This window comes from Chiloscyllium plagiosum, unplaced genomic scaffold, assembly GCF_037043375.1.
Source record: "Chiloscyllium plagiosum isolate Xiang-an unplaced genomic scaffold, Cpla_swu_hap1 HiC_scaffold_13, whole genome shotgun sequence".
In the NCBI taxonomy this organism is placed as follows: domain Eukaryota; kingdom Metazoa; phylum Chordata; class Chondrichthyes; order Orectolobiformes; family Hemiscylliidae; genus Chiloscyllium; species Chiloscyllium plagiosum.
The window spans coordinates 86,878,003-86,898,808 of NW_028270151.1; the positions used below are offsets into that span (position 1 = coordinate 86,878,003).

A 20,806-nucleotide genomic window follows, 5' to 3' on the forward strand; every position below is an offset into this window, starting at 1 on the left:
GAGGAAATTCGAGGAGAAAAAAATGTCTGGAGAGTGGAACTCCCTGCTTAAAGTGATGGTAGAAGCAGGACTCTGAAGCCATTTCTGCACTATTTAGATGGACACTTGAAATATCGGAGCATAAAAGGCTACGGGTCAAATTCATTCACAATCCTTGTGCTATTTTTAAGTCGAGCCATGTACCCAGTCATGTCCTGGTATCAGAAGCCACCTTTCACTGGGCATATAGTGGAAGGGGAGCCAAAAAGAAATGTTTCTCAGGGCACACAGCTGGCACGACTGGCACCTGCTATGATACAGAGACACCTGAGGCCAGAGAATCCATTCACCAGTTTAATAACAGCCAGGAAGCAGCTGATCCTGAACCTGCTGGTGTGTGTGTTCAGTCTCTACACCATCTGCCTAATGGAAGGAGCTGTGGGAGATCATTACTGGGGTGCGATGGGTCTTTGATGATGTTGGCAGCCTTTCTGCAGCAGCGAGCTGTATAAATGGAGTCCATGGATGGAAAGTTGGTTTCCGTGATGGTCTGGTCTGTGCACACAAACTTCTGTAGTTTCTTATAGTCCTGGGCAGAGCAGTTGCCACACCAGGCCCCTACACACTTGGACAGTATGCTTTCAATGGTGCATCGGGAGATGTTGGTGAGGGTCCTTATGGACAGGCCAAATCTGCTGACCCTCTGAGGAAGAAGAGGTGTTGTTGGGCCTTCTTGACGGCCACATCTATGTGGGAAAGCCAGGACAGGTTGTTGGTTATTGTCACTCTGAGGAACATGACACTCTTCACTCTCTCACCCTCAGTCCTGTCGATGTTGATGGGGGCATGTTCTTCTCCTTTCTTTCTGAAGTCAATGATCACTTCTTTAGTTTTGCCGATGTTGAGACAGAGATTGTTCTCATTGTACCATGACACCTAGCCCCTATCTCCCTTCAGTATTTTGACTTGACATTGTTAGATATCCTTCCCTCTGTGGTGGTGTCTTCAGTAAATGTGTAGGTGGCATTCATTTAGAATTTGGCAACACAGTCATGGGTGGACAGGGGGCACAGTAGGGGGCTGAGAACACATCCTTGGAGGACTCCAGTGCAGAGTGTTAGTTTGGACGAGGTGCAGTTGTCTATCTTCACTGATTGTGGTCTGTGGGAGGGGAAGCTGAGGATCCAGTTGCAAAAGGCAGAGCCCAGACCAATGTCTCAGAGTTTTGAGATCAATCTGAAAGGGATAATGGTCTTGAAGGTAGAGTTGCAGTCAATGAGCAGGAGTCTGATGTAGATGTCCTTGTTGTCCAAATGTTCCAGGGATGAGTGCAGGTTTAGGGATGTAGCATCCACTGTGGACCTGTTATACCGGGAAGCGAATTGTAGGGGATAGAGGCAGGCTGGGAGACTGGAGTTGATGTGCGCCATGACCAGCCCCTCGAAGCACGTCATGTTTATTGAGGTCAGAGCCACTGGGACGGCACGGTGGCTCTGTGGTTAGCACTGCTGCCTCACAGCACCAAGGACCTGGGTTCCATTCCGGCCTCGGGCGACTGTCTGTGTGGAGTTTGCACATTCTCCCCGTGTCTGTGTGGGTTTGCTCTGGGTGCACCAGTTTCATCCCACAGTCCAAAGATGTGCAGGTTAGGTGATTTGGCAAGTGTTCAGTGACCTGTAGGTTAGGTACATGAGTCAGGGTATGGGAATGGGTCTGGGTGGGTTACTCTTCAGAGGGTCTGTGCGGACTGGTTGGGCCGAAGGGCCTGGTTCCACACTGTAGGGAATCTAAACAAATCACTAAAGCACATTGCATGTGCTTTCTTCGGATGGGGAGAAGTTTCTCCAGCACAGTCTGATTTTATTTCAGATCTTTCATACCCACAGTATTTTGTTTTCTTTACACTTCACTACATTGTTTAGCACTGGACTGGAACTGATCCAGAACATGCAAGTACATTGCTTCGCATTGAACAGAAACTGAAATATAGCACAAAAATGGTTCGCTCCACCCAAGATCTGGTCCTTATAACGAGATGGGTAAATCATTTCTCATGGTGTCAGTTAATCCTTTCAGGTACTTCCTGCCTGCGAGCTCAGTTATTGTGTCTATTCAAGGCAGAATTCAATGGATTTCTGCATATTAAAGAGATCAAGGGATATAGAAAAGGGGAAAGGATGCAGGAGAAGTGAGATGTGATGGAAACTCACTTATGAATGAGGTATGTGAAGGATTTGGGTCAAGGGGTCAAATGGCCGGCTCCTCCTCCTATATCTATTTACCTACACTAACAAACATTGACCAAAGCTTCAAAGGGAAACTCTCCTGTCATTCTTCAAGATGGCTCCAGGGGAACTTTGCCATCTACCTGGGACGATACTTGGTGCTGTGGTTTAACATCTCTTCCAAAAGACAGCATCTCTGACAGTGCTGCACCCCCTCAGGGCCATGTGGAGCATCTGCCAGGAATACACACTCATTCCCTGGGATAGGGGCTCAAGCCTATAATCATTATCCAGAGACAGGAGTTCTCCCATTGAGCACTGCTGACACCACGTTCTGGTGTTGGCCTGGACACTGTCCAATCACACGTGAGTGGTCCCAGCTCTGTCTGAAGAGTTGGTCTTCTCAGACAATATGTCCCTCCAAAGCTGAGAGTGTTGAAATGTCCCCTATGGTAATCCCCTTCCCACTCCTCCAGGCTGATGTATCCATGGATATAGGACAGACAGTGTGTTTGATTACTTACCCCTCCTTGCAGGACATCATTACAAGGACATGGATACAGTGGGGTCCAGGGCCCAGTCAGGTCACTGTCACCCCCACTAATCTCATGCTCAATGACCTACACTGTCTCTTGTCCAGCACCCCCTAAAAATGAACTTCTTCTGTTTTCACTCCCCTATGGCTTTGCTCTCCGTACCACTACAACCTCCTGCTGCACCGAAACCTTCCGGGGAATCCGTGCTTATCCTTTCTGACCTCTTCCACGTCTCTGATTGGAACTGCCCTGCCAGTGGAGACCAAGCCTTTAGCTGCTCTGGAATTCCTGCAGTATTCCTCACTGTCACTCTTACTGGCTCTGGTCCTTGAAGACACTTGTTTAAATCTATTTCTTTCTGGACTGGTCTTAATATCTCCTTATGGGGTTTGGTGTCAAGGTTTGTTTGATTTTGCTCCAGTGAAGAACCTCGTGCAGTTTTTAATTTGGTTGAATCTCTCCATAAATGCAAGTTGTTGTTGTTTGTCTTGTCTTATTTTGGTATTTTTCACCTTAACGCCAGTTCAGTGGGTAATGGAGGAGAGTCAAGGAACATTAGTCAGACCCTGGCCCCCAAGAGCTCTGCAGGAACGTCCTGTGTTCAGTCCAAATCTTCCAGATTGTGTGATTGGTGGTGGTTTGGGAGTGAAGGGGACAGACAGGAACATAAGGTCCCTGGGAAACACCCAGTGATTGCTGCATCAGAGAACTGCCCTTTAAGAAAAACATGTGGGAAATATTAACTTTCAGCTTGAACCTGCTCACTTAATCCAGCACAGAGGTGAATAAAATCAACAACAAATTCAACCCTTTCCAAACCAGGTTACTCTGTCAAAATCATCAGCAGAGATTTTTATGTACACACTCCATCTAGAATATTGAAACCCTGCAGCGATTTAAAAATAGATCTATCTTGTTCTAACAGATTAATCAAAGTACATAAGGAGGAATCAAACTTTTACATCAGTTTTATGATCCATCAGGAAACAGAAATAAACTGTGAATGATTTCAACAAAAATAAACGATCAAGATATACATGATTAAAATATACTTACAAAAAATATCTTACAAAGAATATATCAGATCAAAGTGACTTTCAGATTCCGTTTTCAGTGTCAGCTATAAAATTATTGTGCATATAGGCAGCATCACTAACATTAAAACCCTCACTAACCAGAGACAGGGTGATGGGGAACACAATGATTGAGAGAAAGAAAAAAGATTCCAGAAATATCCCTAGGATCTTAAAATATGGAGGATGAATGATTAATTATCCCTGATCCGAATGCAGTAATCCCAGTTCCCAATTTTCCCCCTACATCTCTCCCACCTTCCTATAGGACAGCTAGTTGCATGGAAACCCGTTCCTCACCATGACCCAGCTGCCTCACAGAGAGCAGAAAGATACAGGGAAAGGTACAATGAGGTGGAGCCAACTGGGACCATTTGGTACCAGCCAATGATCAGTTTGATTAACAATAATTTTGCCATTATTAATTTTCAATAGAAATTTTACACATCATCACTCAAATAAACGTTAATTTGACAGAGTTCCATATGTGCTTGGACAATATTTCTGGTAGAAATATTCTATTAATGATTGGCTTCCTTTAATATCATATTTCTGACGACCACTCAGAAAATTCCAGACATGGACTGCATTTGACTTTGAGAATTCCTTTTCGACAGCATCATTATTATTGTTCCATCTGTATTTTTCAAAATACTGTTTCCAATCTGTGTGTGGGATTGGGTAGAACAAGTAGTTGGGCACGTACCCAATCCCTTTGCATTCTTTGTTAAGAAATTGATCGAGAAGATCAGTCCCACACCACTTCTGCAAGTTTTTGGTTATCAGTGTCGGACCCTGTTGGCCCCAAACTGCTCCATTATATTTCTCAACAAAATCAGTCAGGCAGTTCTCCAAAAAGGGATGAGAACGGTTAAATCCCAAAATTCCGTTACTCGCATAGTTTGCTGACTGTGCAACAATGAAGTTTTGGAACTCCAAGGGTTTGAGTGAAATGGTATCTGTGTCCAGATAGATGCCTCCATACTTCCACAGCAAGGCTAGCCGACAGCCATCAGAGAGCACATGAATCCAATATTCTTCCTTGCTGGGATCTACCTGTAACAGAATAAAAGGTTTATCACTTATATCTTTTGATATTTTAAATGATCCTTCTCTCCAAATGCAGTCCGCTCCCTCCACACAATACTCATTGGTTGAGCACTAATTCCTGAGAGCACTTTGTAATGGGCTGCAAGGTGGGTCTTGAGGAGACAGGAACCTGGGCTGGTTCACTCTTAAAGCTGCACACTCTTTCAATGGAGAAAAGCTGCAGCCTCTTTCCCCATTGCCCCCAGCACAGTCTCCAACTTCAACCACAAGAGCCAGAGTCCTGGGAACTACACCACAGCCACACGTCAAATGAAGCATTGAAACATACTCAAAAACAACCCTTCGTGTCTTCAACTCGAGAGATTATTTCTGAATACATTCCTTACACTGTTCTGTGGCTCGTGCTGAAATATTGACGTGCAAAAGAAGTACAGATCTGTTTGAAATTGAAATGTGAGTGATCACAAGACTGAGTCACTGGATGAGTTGTATGTCACATGCTCAATCACTCAGCCTGCTTTCATGCATCTGTCTACCTTGGGGATATATCGTAAGTCACAAGAGACAACAGAGATGTTCAGGTACAAACTGATAGTTTTATAACTATAAAGTTTGGAGTTTCCCATGGAGACCAATGCTTGGAAAACAATATTCAAACTGAAAGGATCAAGCTTTCATATTGTAAGACACTTACTGTAACAAATAATTGGAAGTACTATTCATGGAACAAATCTTTGATGACAAATTATACTTTAAAAACACAGAATAGAATAGTATCTCTTCATTTCCTTGACCCAACGGAAAATAAAACTACCCATTGTCCTTTGTGTGCAGATTTTAAAGATTAGTGAGTTTTGAGGAGATTTGTAGCTCAGATTGAGGTTCTGGATGTCGGTTTGCTCGCTGAGCTGGAAGGTTCGTTTTCAGACATTTCTTCAACATACTAGGTAACATCGTCAGTGAGTCTTCGAATGAAGCACTGGTGATGTAGCCCGCTTTCTATTTACGTGTTTGGGTTTCCATGGTTTGGTGATGTCATTTCCTGTGGTGACATCATTTCTGACAGTGATGTCATTTCCTGTTCTTTTTCTCAGGGGGGTGGTAAATAGGATCCAATTCAATGTGTTTGTTGATAGAGTTCTGGTTGGAATGCCATGCTTCTAGAATTCTCATACGTGTCTCTGTTTGGCTTGTCCTCGGATGGGGATGTGTTGTCCCACTAAAAGGGGTGTCCTTTCTCATCTATATGTAAGGATACTAGTGAGAGTGGGTCATGTGGTCATGTATCCTGGTGGCTAGTTTTTGGCCTGTTTGTTACAGTTCTTGCAAGGTATTTTGTAGATGACATTAGTTTTGCTTGTTGTCTGTATAGGGTCTTTCAAGTTTGTTTGCTGCTGTTTTAGTGTGTTGGTGGGTTTGTGGGCTACCATGATGCCAAGGGGTCTGAGTAGTCTGGCAGTCATTTCAAAGATATCTTTGATGTAGGGGAGAGTGGCTAGGGTTTCTGGGCGTGTTTTGCCTGCTTTTTGGGGTTTGTTGCTGAGAAATTGGTGGACTATGTTCATTAGGTACCCGTTCTTTTTGAATACAATGTAGAAGTGATTTTCCTCTGTTCTATGTAGTTCCTCTGTGCTGCATTGTCTGGCGGCTCATTGAAATAATGTTCTAATGCAAATAAGCAGACAAAACATGTCCAGAAACCCTAGCCACGCTCCCCTACATCAATGACATCTCGGAAATGACTGCCAGACTACTCAGAACTCGTGGCATCATGATCCCATTGACCACCTCCTGAGAAAAAGAACAGGAATTAACTTCACCATAGGAAATTATGTCACCACAGGAAATGACAATACCAACCGAAGGATACCCAAACATGGAAATAGAAAGTGGGCTACACCACCACTGCTTCATACGGTGGCTCACTGATGGTGTTACCTAGTATGGTGATGAAACATCTGAAACAAAATCTTCCAGCTCAGTGAACAAACCTACATCCAGACTTTCAATATTCCAATATCAAACCAAAATTATTCTTAGTTCCCAAAGCAGCTGATTTTTGTTCATTTCTTTTCCAAGACTGGTAACATTAAAGATGAGAACTATTTTTCCCAGTGAGATTTTCATTTTTGCCCCAGAGAGCCACCCTCTAGCTGAAGCTAAGTGACAGTAGGTATAGGACAGATGTTAGGGGTAGGTTCTTTACTCAGCGAGTCGTGAGTTCATGGAATGCCCTGCCAGTAGCAGTGGTGGACTCTCCCTCATTATGGGCATTTAAGCGGGCATTGGATAGGCATATGGAGGATAGTGGGCTAGTGTAGGTTAGGTGGGCTTGGATCAGCGCAACATCGAGGGCCGAAGGGCCTGTACTGCGCTGTATTCGTCCATGTTCTATGTTCTAACTCACTGGAGGAGGTGGTTCCACAAATATCCCTATCCCCAATGATGGAGGAGCCTAGCAACTCAGTGTAAAAGAAAATACTGAAGCATTTGAAACAAACTTCAGCGATCTTCAGCTAAATTCAACCAGAAATTCCAAGGGGATGATCCATTTTGGCCTCCTCCAGTGGCCCCTTGCTTCACAGATATTCAACCAATCCGATTCACTCCACGTGATATTAAGAAGCAGCAGGAGGTACGGGATGCTGTAATGGTTATGGGCACTGACAACATTCCCACAATAGTACTGAAGACCTGTGCTCCAGAATTTGTTGCTCCCTGAGCTAAGCTGTCCAGTCCAGCTGCAACATTGGTATTTACCTGACAATGTGGAAAATTGCCCAGGTAGGATCATTAACAAAAACAGGACAAATCCAACCTGGTCAAACCTACTCCATCAGTCTATTCTCGACCTTCAGTAAAGTGATGTCAGGTGTGTTGCTGGAAAAGCACCGTAGGTCAGGCAGCATCCGAGGAGCAGGAAAATTCCTCATGAAGGGCTCTGGCCCAAAACGCGATTTTCTTGCTCCTCGGATGTTGCCTGACCTGCTGTACTTTTCCAGCAACATATTCTCAACTCTGATCTCCAGCATTTGCAGACTTCACTGTCTCCAAAGTGATGGCAGGTGTCAGTAACAGTGCTATTAAACAGCATCTGCTCAGCAATATCCTGCTCGGTGACAGCCCGTTTGGGTTCCACCAGGGTCACTCAGCTCCTGACTTCATCACACCCTTTTTTTGAAACATGGACAACAGAGCTCATTTCCAGAGGTGCAGTGGGAGTGACAGTCCCTGACATCAAGGTGGAATTCCACTGAGTGTGGCCTCAAGGAACCCAACCAAAACAGGGATCAATGGGAATCAGGGACTACACCCCTACCTCCCCACTGGTCAGAGTCATACCTGGAACACAGGAAGATGGTTATGGTTGTTTGAAGTCACTTGTCTCAGTTCCAGGGCAACTCTTTAGCAGTTTTTCAGGGTAATGTCCTGGGCCCAAGCATTTTCAGCTGCTTCATCAATGACATTCTCAAAATCATAAGGTCAGTAATGGGAATGTTCATCAATGATTGCATTGTGTTCAGAACAATTCATAACACCTCAGATAATGAAGAAATCCATGGTCAAAAGCTGCAAGACCTGGACAATATTCAGTCTTTTGTTGAAAGCAACATTCACACCACACAAATGTTTGCCAATGACCATCTCCAATAAGAGACAATCTAACCACCATCCCTTGATATGCAGTGGTGTTACCATCGCTGAATCCCCTACTATCAATATCCTAGGGATCGGCCAATGGTGTGAAATTGCTCCTGGCTGCATTTCCAAGCCTCTCACGTTTTACAGCAGGGGGTAAGAAGCCAGTGTTTTGTCAGATTTACAGAAGCTGAGAGAGTCTGGAGTCAATCGTCTATCCGCAGTATCACTCGCAGCAGGAGGGCTATCTCCAGGTGAACATCTTCCAGGTGTAAACCTGCCAAGCTTGAGGAACTGTTGGAAATGCTCCATATTACATGGGAAAGGGAAGTGGCATCAGAGCTCATCTTAGGACATGGTCATTGTGTTCCCAGGGAGAAAGAGTGAGGCTGAGAGATAAACCAGACAAATGGGATGGAATTCAATGGAGGCAGAGCAGGAACCTCCTGAGATGTCCGAAATAATCCTGATGGTTTTACAGGGAAAGATATCAATAATGGAGATAGCAGTGGTAACTTCCACAAGGAAGATCATGGGGAAAGTCACTGCATTGTGGTATAGCCAGATGGGAAACAGTCTCTACAGACAGAGTTAAATAGAAATTCTGATTGTACAAGAGGCAATGTTTCTTGCAGCCACATCTGGCACCCAAATGGTATTTGTTTTTGCCAATTTGTATTCACTGAACTGACAGAGTCTCAAGCCCTCTCTCAATCATGAACTGACTGCAGACTTTGACTCTGTGTTCAACTGATAAAGAAAAGATTTGTTCATGGTTATCCTCCAGCTCTGTAACAGAGATTAACTAGTGAAGTCACCAAATAAAACTGCTGCCAGCCTCCTGGGAATGGTTTCTTGACATCTCCAGTCTAAGCCTCACCCTCTGGGCTTAAATGCATGAAATCATTTCAACATTGTACAGGTGTGAAATTAACTGGTATTTACAGACAATCCCCATTTTCTCAAAATAACATGCAAGAAACACAAAGCAAAATGTTAATCTAAGTTTTGCTGGATAAGGATTGAATTAATATTCACTGGGAAGTTTCCAAATTAATATCCCCATTCACAAATGAATAAAGTGCAGACTGAATAATTGAGATAAATTCTGATTTTGAAGAAGAAACTAATTCCGGTTTTCTTTCGGATTCTGCAAATGATTTGTCTGGACCCGAAACTGAACTTCAATCCAAAACCCACAGGACTTCCAATTCAGCACGATCTGTCATTGTATACACATCGAAACTGGGATTCAGCTTGTCAGTAAAGTTAATTGTTTCATTTGTCAGATTGATGTCGAAAAGCAAGTTTAACCATACACAGTTCCTTACCTTCTCATACCATCCAGCCAAGGGCGTGTTGTTGAACAATTCTTCAGGATTCAAGGGCAAGATGATGACATTCTTGAATGAAGAAAGCAGAGGGATGCCTTTGTACTCAGGTTCCCGATACGCAGATACGTTCCCAGTGAATGCTTTCATGAAGAAATAAACAGGTTTGTTTGGGTTTAGTCTAGCTGCTGATTCGATGCTGCACATGACCAATGGGGAAGGGTTTAGTTCAGTGGAGGTCTGTAAAAAAATAATTCCAGGCTCTGTGGTTGGGTGTGGGCCTTTCATAATCATTGTGTTTGCAGGGGAGACCTGGCCAGATAGCACCCATTTCAGTTGGCCGGCATAGATTTGCCACTTTTTTCTAAAATCAGGTAAGTTGAAGTATCTTTTATTCAAAGAAGAATTTAACAAAGTGTGGGTGACAATGACAGTTACTGAAATAAGGAAAATTATGAATGTTTTGTGACTCCTCATCATGACTGAAGATTGTTGTTTGATGATTCCTATGAAAAGAAAGGATGATTAACGTGAAAATAGAACAGTCCCTTTATATTATTTACAACTATACCTGTGCCAACACCAATTATGAGGTCAAATGCCAAGCATTAGTCACTGGAAATTGAAATAATAATAGAAAATGCTGGAACTACTCAGCAGGTCTGGTAGCATCAGTGGAGGGACAGGCAGAGCTAATGGGTGGAACATCCATTAGACAAGGTTATGGTGCATCAGAAACCCATCACCTCTCGTCTCCACCACTGACAATCTGGGAGGTAAGGCCTAAGCTCATCTTTGCCACTCAGTTGACCCCCTCAAATTGGCAAATTAATAACTACCATGAGAACACTTCATGGCCTATTCCCAACTGGGCTGCAATTCTCTCAGTTGCAGGAGAAGACACTTAATGGGAAGATCAATGTAATCAAACTTTCAGTTGTGCGCTGTACCCTTGGTCTACACTCATTTGTGGTCAGATTGGACATAGAAAAGGGTTGGGTTGGGATGGTGGGGGGAGGTGGAATGGAGGGGAGTGTCAGTCTGAGAGCCACACCCACTCTGAGCCACAGTGTCACAGAGGTCAACAGCATGAGAAAAGGCCCTTCGATCCAACTTATACATGTTGTCCAGTTTTCATAATTAATCTTGTCCCATTTGCCTGCATTTGGTCTGTGTCCCTCCATACCTATCCCATCCATGTACATGTCCAAATGCTTCTTAAATTACAAAATTGGTTTCACTTCCTTCACTACCTCTGTCAGCCTGTTCCAGACACTCACCAAGCTCTGTGTGATAAGTTGCCTCTCTGGACCCTCTGTCACCTTAAATCAATGGCTTCTTGTTTTAGACTCCCAAACCACAGGGAAAGGCTGATGGCTATCTACCTTATTTATGCCTCTCATGATTTTATAGACTCCTATAAGGTGACCCCTCAGTCTCCTCAGCTTCAAGGAAAAAGTCCCAGTGTATCTAACCTCTCAAACCTTCCAATCCTGGTAAACCTTTTTTGCACTCTTTCGAGTTTATTAATATCCTTTTGTTACAATACAAAGTAAACTCTCCTATCTAATTTAAAACTTGCAACACAGAAAAGACTTCTCCTGTACAATAATTTGTGAACATTCGATAGGGCAAGAGCTAGTTTAAGAAAAATTACCAGCTTTACTTCTTAAAGTATAACAGAGAATAATTAATTAACAGCTATTTACAACTCCTTCCTCTAACCTATCATTTACCTTCCCTTCTGCAAGATTAGTCCAATAAAAGTCCCAATTACAATTTAAAAACAACACTTCTTATCTCAAAACCAGGCAGCTTTAGCTTCTCCTCTGTATTTTGGTCGTTTCTTCTTCTGCTTCACAGGTTACTGATCGATAAAGGTACCTTTAAGAGGGCTATTTCTCATGCAGTCTTTTTACATGCTGGTAGCTTGGCAGTTCTCCTCTCAACTGTTAAATTTCCCCCAGCCTTATACCCCCAGAGCATCGGATTGTGTCATTGGTTTTTAAGATTGTCAATATACTAAATTCAAACTGGATTGGAGTTTGGTATTTTTCAGGGTATAATTTAAACTGATTGGCCTAATTTGAATCTCTTTTGTCGTTTTCAGGCAACCAGATAATTTGGCTTCAATCAAGTGTTACATTGTTACCTTATTGAGAACACTTGGTGCTGTCAGGTAGCTGTACCAGCTTTTAACTCTCTTAAAGGTACAGTACATCCACAGCTTCAGAACACTTTCTCTATAGGGCAGCTGGAATTGTACACAGTACTCCCAATGTGGCTTACCAACATCTTGTACAGCTGCAACAAGATGTCCCATCGCCTATACTCAGTGCTCTGATGGTTGGAAGCCAGCATGTCAAAAGCCTTCTACACCGTGTTGCCCATCTGTGACTCCCCTTTCATGGAGCTATGAATCTAGAACCTGTATCCCGAGATCTTTTGTTCTATAACATTCCCCAGGGCCTTACCATTGACTGTGTAAGTCCTGCCTTGGTTTGCCTTGCCAAAATTCAACACCTCGCAACTATCTAAATTAAACTCCATCTGCTGTTCCTCAGCACATTGGTCCAGTTGATCAAGAGCTCACTGTATTCCCAGATAACCTTCTTCACTGCCCACAAGACCACCAATCTTGGTGTCATCCACAAACTTACTAACCATGCCTCTTAAATTCTCATCTAAGTCATTTACATAAATGACAAGAAACAGTTGGACCAATCACTGATCCCTGTGGCATACCGCTGGTCACAGGCCTCCAGTCTGAAAAACAACCCTCTCCCACCACCCACTGTCCTCTACTGTCAAGCCAATTTTTTTTATCCAACTGGTTAGCTCTCCTTGGATCCTGTGAGATTTAACCTTACTTAACAACCTACCATGTGGTACCTAGCTTTGTGGATAATGTTTAATGCCCTCTTTTACTGCCTTGGTCACACCTTCAAAAACTCAATCAAATTCATGAGACATGATTTCCTAAGCACAAAGACATGCTGACAATTTGAAATGAATCCTTGCCTCTTCAAATGCCTGTAGATCCTGTCTCTCAGAATCCCCTCTAACAACTTACCCCCAAGATGTTAGACTCACTGGTCTTTCGTTCCCAAGTATTTCCCTGTAGCCTTTCTTAAATAATGGCACAACATTAGCCATCCTCTAATCTTCAAGTATGTCACACATGGCTGTCGTGATACAAATTCCTCCACTAGGGGCCCTGCAATTTCCTCTTGAACCTCCCACAAAGACCTGGGAAACACTGCATTAGGCCTTGGCGATTTTGCCCTCTGTGTGGAGAAATGCATTCATAATGTCATTGACTTCTCATAGTCATATGACCTCTGGTGTAAATGCTTTGTTTTTGACATTGTCACCATTAAAAGCTACACATGAAATACAGTGAAGAGTGTGGTGCTGGAAACGCACAGCAGGTCAGGCAGCATCCAAGGAGCAGGAGAATCAACGTTTCAGGCATAAGCCCTTCACACGGTGTTCGATGTGCACAACTGAAATGATGTGGATTCTGAGAACTGCAAGAGAGACAGCTGCTGTAAGAAACAGCAAGGAATAAGGAGGAATACAGTCTGCAACTTTACACCACTGGCTGAGACAGGATGGCTTTGAATGTGCCAGTCACTGTTGTCATCGAGATGAAAGGTGATAAGCAAAAGAATTCAGTCTCAGTGGCAAAATTATGAAGTATCCACAAGGCGAAGCAGAAAACCCGAACAATGACAGGAGCAACTCTGCTGTTGACATCACCGTGGTAAGAGTTACAAGTAACACTGCAACCAAGAGCTCACAGAGGAACATAAAATTCAGACTAAAGATAAACTGATGTCATAGAGTTGGAGTCATAGAGATGTACAGCATGGAACAGTCGGTCAAACTCGTCCATGTCGACCAGATATCCCAACCCAATATAGTCCCACCTGCCAGCACCCAGCCCATATTGCTCCAAGCCCTTCCTATTCATATACCCATCCAAATGCCTTTTAAATGTTGCACTTAAGTAGCCTCCACCACTTCCTCTGACAGCTAATTCCATACACATACTACCCCCTGTATGAAAAGGTTGCCCTGAGGTCTCTTTTATATCTTTCCCCTCTCACTCTAAACCAATGCCCTCTAGTTCTGGATTCCCCACTCAGGGAAATGACTTTGTCTATTTACCCTATCCATGCCCCTCACAATTTTATAAACCTGTATAAGGTCACACCTCAGCCTCCGACACTCCAGGGAAAACAGCCCTAGCCTATTTAACTTTTCCAATAGCTCAAATCCTCCAACCCTGGTAACATCCTTGTAATCTTTTCTGAACCCTTCAAGTTTGACAATATCTTTCCAATATGAATGAGACCAGAATATTCCAACAGTGGCCTAACCAATGTCCTGTACAGCTGCAACATGACTCCTGTTCTCAATACTCCGACCAATAAAGGAAAACATACCAAATGTCTCGTTCATTATCCTGTCAACCTACAACTTCACTTTTATGGAGCTATGAACCTGCACTCCAAGGTCTCTTTGTTCAGCAACACACCCTAGGACTTTCCCATTAAGTGTACGAGTCCTGTTAAGATTTGCTTTCCCAAAATGCACCACCTCACATTTATCTAAATTAGACACCATCTGCCACTTCTCAACCCATTGGCCCATCTGATCAAGATCCTGTTGTAATCTGAGATAACCTTCTTTGCTGTCCACTATACCTCCAAATTTGGTGTTATCTGCAAATTTACTAACTATACTCTTTTGCTCACATCAAAATCATTTATATAAATGACAAAAAGTAGTGGACCCAGCACCAATCCTTGTGGCACTCCACTGGTCACAGGCCTCCAGTCTGGAAAACAACCCTCCACCACCACCCTCTGTCTTCTACCTTTGAGCTAATTCTGGATCCAAATGGCTAGTTCTCTCTGTATTCCATGAGATCTAACCTTGCTTACCAGTCTCCCATGGGGAACCTTGTTGAATGCCTTACTGAAGTCACATCTACTGCTCTGCCCTCATCAATCTTCTTTGTTACTTCTTCGAAAACTTAATCATGTTTGTGAGACATGATTTCCCATGCACAAAGTCATGTTGACTATCCCTAATCACTCCTTGCCTTTCCAAATACATGTACATCCTGTCCCTCATGATTCCCTCCAACAACTTGCCCACCACTGAGGTCAGGCTCACTGGTCTATAGTTCCCTGGCTTGTCCTTATCGCTTTTCTTAAACAGTGGCACCATGTTAACCAACCACCAGTCTTCCGGCACCTCACCTGTGACTATCGATGATACAAATATCTCAGTAAGAGGCCCAGCAATCACTTGCCTAGCTTCCACAGAGTTCTCGGGTACATCTGATCAGGTCCTGGGGATTTATCCACTTTTATGCGTTTCAAGACAAGCACTTCCTCCTCTGTAATCTGGACATTTTTCAAGATGTCACCATCTATTTCCCTACATTCTCTATTTTCCATATCCTTTTTCCACAGTAAATACTGATGCAAAATATTCATTTCGTATCTCCCTGTCTCCTGCGGCTCCACAGAAAGGCCGCTTTGCTGATCTTTGAGGGGCCCTATTCTCTCCCTAGTTACCCTTTTGTCCTTAATATATTTGTAAAAACCCTTTGGATTCTCTTTAATTCTATTTGCCAAAGCTGTCTCATTGCCCTCCTGATTTCTCTCTTTAGTATCGTCCTAATGCCTTTATACTCGTCAAAGTATTCACTCGACTTATCCTGTCTATACCTGACATATGCTTCCTTATTTTTCTTAAACTCTCATCCAGCATTCCCTATACCTACCAGCCTTTCCTTTCACCCTGACAGGAATATACTGTCTCTGGACTCTCATTATCTCATTTCTGAAGGCTTCCATTTTCCTTTGCATGCAACATCTGCCCACAATCAGCTTTTGAAAGTTCTTGCCTAATACCGTCAAAATTGGCTTTTCTCTAATTTAGAACTTCAACTTTTAGATCTGGTCTATCCTTTTCCATCACTATTTTAAAACTAATACAATTATGGTCGCTGGTCCCAAAGTGCTCCCCCACTGACACCTCAGTCACTTGCTCTGTCACTCTTATTTCCCAAGAGTAGATTAGGGTTTGCACCTTCTCCAGTAGGTACATCCACATACTGAATCAGAACATTTTCTTGTACACACTTAACAAATTCCTCTCCATCTAAACCCTTAACACTATGGAAATCCCAGTCAATGTTTGGAAAGTTAAAATCCTCTGTCATAACCACCTTATTATTCTTACAGATAACTGATATCTCCTTAACAAATTTGTTTCTCAATTTCCCTCTGACTGTTTGGGAGTCTATAATACAATCCCAATAAGCTGAATGAGTACTTTTCTTCAGTATTTACGAACGAGAGGACCGTATTGTTGAAGAGGAGAGTGTGAAACGGACTGGTAAGCTAGAGGAGAGGTTAGGAAGGAAGATGTGTTGGACATTTTGAACAACTTGAGGATAGACAAGTCCCCCGGACCTGATGGGATATATCCTAGGATTATGTGGGAAGCAAGAGAGGAAATTGCAGTTCCGTTGGCAATGATCTTTTCGTCTTCACTGTCAACGGGGGTGGTACCAGGGGACTGGAGAATGGCGAATGTTGTGCCCCTGTTCAAAAAAGGGAAAAGGGATAACCCCGGGAATTACAGGCCAGTTAGTCTTACTTCAGTGGTCGGCAAAGTAATGGAAAGGGTACTGAGGGATAGGATTTATGAGTATCTGGAAAGACACTGCTTGATTAGGGACAGCCAGCATGAATTTGTGAAGGGTAGGTCTTGCCTTACAAGTCTTATTGAATTCTTTGAGGAGGTGACCAAGCATGTGAATGAGGGTAGAGCAGTGGATGTAGTATACATGGATTTTAGTAAGGCATTTGATAAGGTTCCCCATGGTAGGCTTATGCGGAAAGTCAGGAGGCATGGGATAGAGGGAAATTTGGCCAATTGGATAGAAAACTGGCTAACCGGTCGAAGTCAGAGAGTGGTGGTAGATGGTAAATATTCAGCCTGGAGCCCAGTTACAAGTGGAGTTCCGCAGGGATCGGTTCTGGGTCCTCTGCTGTTTGTAATTTTTATTAATGACTTGGATGAGGGAGTCGAAGGGTGGGTCAGTAAATTTGCAGATGATACGAAGATTGGAGTTGTGGATAGTGAGGAGGGCTGTTGTCGGCTGCAAAGGGACTTAGATATGATGCAGAGATGGGCTGAGATGAGGCAGATGGAGTTCAACCCTGCCAAGTGTGAGGTTGTCCATTTTGGAAAGACAAATAAGAATGAGGAATACAGGGTTAACGGTAGGGTTCTTAGTGAGGTGGAGGAACAGAGGGATCTTGGGGTCTATGTTCATAGATCTTTGAAAGTTGCCACTCAGGTGGATAGAGCTTGTAAGAAGGCCTATGGTGTATTAGCGTTCATTAGCAGAGGGATTGAATTCAAGAGTCGTGAAGTGATGTTGCAACTGTACAGGACTTTGCTTAGGCCACATTTGGAGTACTGTGTGCAGTTCTGGTCGCCTCACTTTAGGAAAGATGTGGAAGCTTTGGAGAGGGTGCAGAGAAGATTTACCAGGATGTTGCCTGGAATGGAGAATAGGTCGTACGAGGATAGGTTGAGAGTGCTAGGCCTTTTCTCATTGGAACGGCGAAGGATGAGGGGTGACTTGATAGAGGTTTATAAGATGATCAGAGGAATAGATAGAGTAGACAGTCAGAAACTTTTTCCCCGGGTACAACAGAGTGTTACAAGGGAACATAAATTTAAGGTGAAAGGTGGAAGGTATGGGGAGATGTCAGGGGTGGGTACTTTACCCAGAGAGTGGTGGGGGCATGGAATGCGCTGCCTGTGGGAGTGGTAGAGTCAGAATCTTTGGTGACCTTTAAGGGGCAATTAGATAGGTACATGGATGGGTGCTTAAGCTAGGACAAATGTTCGGCACAACATCGTGGGCCGAAGGGCCTGTTCTGTGCTGTATTGTTCTATGTTCTATGTTCTATGTTCTATGATCGTCCCTTTCTTATTTCTCAGTTCCACCCAAATAACTTCCCTGGATGTATTTCGGGAATATCCCCCCTCAGTACAACTGTAAAGCTATCCCTTATCAAAAACACCACACCACCCTCCTCTCTTGCCTCCCTTTCTATCCTTCCTGTAGTGTTTGTATCCTGGAACATTAAGCTGCCAGTCCTGTCCATCCCTGAGCCATGTTTCTGTAATTGCTATGATATCCCAGTCCCATGTTCCTAACCATGCCCTGAGTTCATCTGCCTTCCCTGTTAGGCCCCTTGCATTGAAATAAATGCAGTTTAATTTATTAGTCCTACCTTGTTCTCTGCTTTGTCCCTGCTTGCCCTGACTGTTTGACTGGCCTTTGTTCTCGACTGTACCAATCTCAGATTGAAATCTTTCCTCACTATCTTCCTGGGTAACCCCACCTCACTAGTTTAAATCCTCCCGAGCAGCTCTAGCAAATCTCCCTGCCAGTATATTAGTTCCCTTCCAATTTAGGTGCAATCCATCCTTCTTGAACAGGTCACTTCTACCCCAAAAGAGCTTCCAATGATCCAAAAATGTGAATCCTTCTCCCATACACCAGCTCCTCAGCCATGCATTCATCTGCTCTATCCTCCTATTTTTACCCTCACTAGCTCGTAGCACTGGGAGTAATCCAGATATTACTACTCTTGAGGACATCCTTTTTCAGTTTCTGTTTAACTCTGTAATCTCCCTCAGAACCTCAACCTTTCTCTTCCTGTGTGTCATTGGTTCCAATTTGTACCATGACCTCATGCTGGCGCCTCTCCCTCTTGAGAATATTCTGCACCCTCTCTGAGTTATCCTTGATCCTGGCACCAGGGAAGCAACACACCATTCTGATTTTTCGCTGCTGGCCACAAACATCTGTCTGTGCCTTGGACTAGAGAGTCCCCTAACACAATCGATCTCATGAAACAGGATGTATGCCTCATTGCATTAGAAGCAGTCTCAATACCAGAAACCTGGCTGTTCGAGCTACGATCACCTGAAAATCCATCACCCCCCACATTTTCCAAACAGCATAATTGTTTGAAATGGGGATAGCCACAGAAGACTCCTGCATGAACTGTCTACCTCTCTTACCTTTCCTGGAGTTAACCCATCTCTGTGACTGTATCCCCCTTCTTATAACTGACATCCATCACATCTCCTTATTCTTGTAACTACCTCATTGCCTCTAACTCTCTCTCCAACTGATCCATTTGATATGATAGGATTCGCAACCAATGGCATTTATTACAGATATAATCCTCTCCCTAAACTCCCACATCGGACAAGAAGAGCATATCACTCGACTAAAGGCTATTTTTGTTTCTTTCAGTCTACAGACCTAGGAAATAGTACGGTCTTATTCCTCTACAAAATACTGCTCCAGGTTAAATTAATGCTTATGGCTTATTTTTAAGGTTTAATCAAGAGACATATCTCAATAAAACATATAATCAAGAATGAACCACTTTACTCACTACTGCAGACTTACTGCAAGGCCAGGCTTAAAATATCCACTTATCTGTTTCTGTGCTATGACCTCTCCCAAACAGGTTCCTCCAAGATCAGTTTTGAATTTCACTGTTTGCCAATATTCCCAGATGCGCTCCGATGTCTAGCGATACATGAATCCAACAGCAACTGTGCAGGTTCACTGCCTGTCAGTCAGCAATATGGGTTCTGTCTCTCTCTCTCTCTCTCTCTCTCTCTCTCCTGCACTGACCTCACCATGTGCTGCCTTTGTCTGTTCGTCTCCCTTTTAAAAGTGCTGTTGTTTTGACTTTTTTTTCTCCAATGTTCCAAAACAATGCAACAGCATATAAAACAATAATTGCTGTTTCTGGAATTTGAGGAAATCATCTCCAACACATAAAATTCCTCAAAAAAGAAGCAGCTGTTACAACCAGAAATGTTTCCCGTCCTCCATCAGGTTGTTGGAGCAGCACTCCGAAAGCTAGTGCTTTCAAATAAACCTGTTGGACTATAACCTGGTGTAGTGTGAGTTTTAACTTTGTATAAGCCAAGCAAGAACAATATCGTGGAGGAAAGGAAGAAATGTGTTCAAAAACGATCACTAACTGATTGAGGCCAGAGTGTAGGGTATAAAAATTATTGTGGAGAACACCACAAGAAAGAAATGTAAACATGCCCAGCCTGGGGAAAGCAATGCTCTTCTCCTTTGGTTCTCCTGTGGGATGTGGGCAGCATTGGCGATGCCAGCAGTTTTTGCCCATCGCTAAATGCCTTGAACTGAGGGGCTGTTGGATCATTCCAGCAGCCATTTAAGAATTAACAACATTACAGTTGAGAGAAAGTGAGGACTGCAGATGCTAGAGATCAGAGTCAAGATCAGAGTGGTGATGGAAAAGGACAACAGGTCAGGCAGCATCTGAGGAGCAGGAAGATCGACATTTCGGGCAGGATCCCTTCATCAGGAATCATTCCAGTAGATCTCAAGTCACATGTCAGCCAGACCAGGCAATCAGGCTGAGCTGCCTTCCTTAGTGACACCAGTGAACCAGTGAGTTTTACAACAATCAGTTTTCATTTCATGGTCAAGAAGACGGAGATTAATTTTCAATTCCACACTTTAGTCATTGAATTTAAATTCCACCAGGTATTGTGGTAAGATTTGAGCTGTATCCATGTGCTTTTCAATTACTAGTCCCCTGGCGTTACTTCCACACCATAGAACTCGACCTACCCTTGAGAAATAATGCAGGACAGGGGATGGAGGTGACAGTGGAGGAGCACTTGGGACCAGTGACCATAGTTGAGTTAATTTTAAAATAGTTATGGAGAGGGACAAAACCGGTCCACAGGTTCAAGTTCTAAACTGGGGCAAGGCAAATTTTTTATGGAATTACCCAGCCTGTCATCAGAACGGAAAAACTCTGTTCCCAGAAAAATCCTGATAAGTCTCTCCTGTGCCC

General features: G+C 43.5%; 1 protein-coding gene across 1 annotated transcript in view; it reads right to left on the reverse strand.

Annotated features, from left to right (window-relative positions):
* Positions 1–3,643: 3,643 nt before the first annotated feature.
* Positions 3,644–20,806, reverse strand: part of LOC122555684 (lactosylceramide 4-alpha-galactosyltransferase-like) — a 38,028-nt gene continuing 20,865 nt past the window's right edge. Inside the window, exons 2-3 of the mRNA XM_087993266.1 lie at positions 9,834–10,339; positions 3,644–4,869 (exon numbers count right to left, since the gene is read on the reverse strand). Coding sequence (XP_087849392.1) covers positions 4,279–4,869; positions 9,834–10,313 — 1,071 coding nt within the window. The 5' untranslated portion in view covers positions 10,314–10,339 and the 3' untranslated portion in view covers positions 3,644–4,278. The remainder of the gene's footprint in view (positions 4,870–9,833; positions 10,340–20,806) is intronic.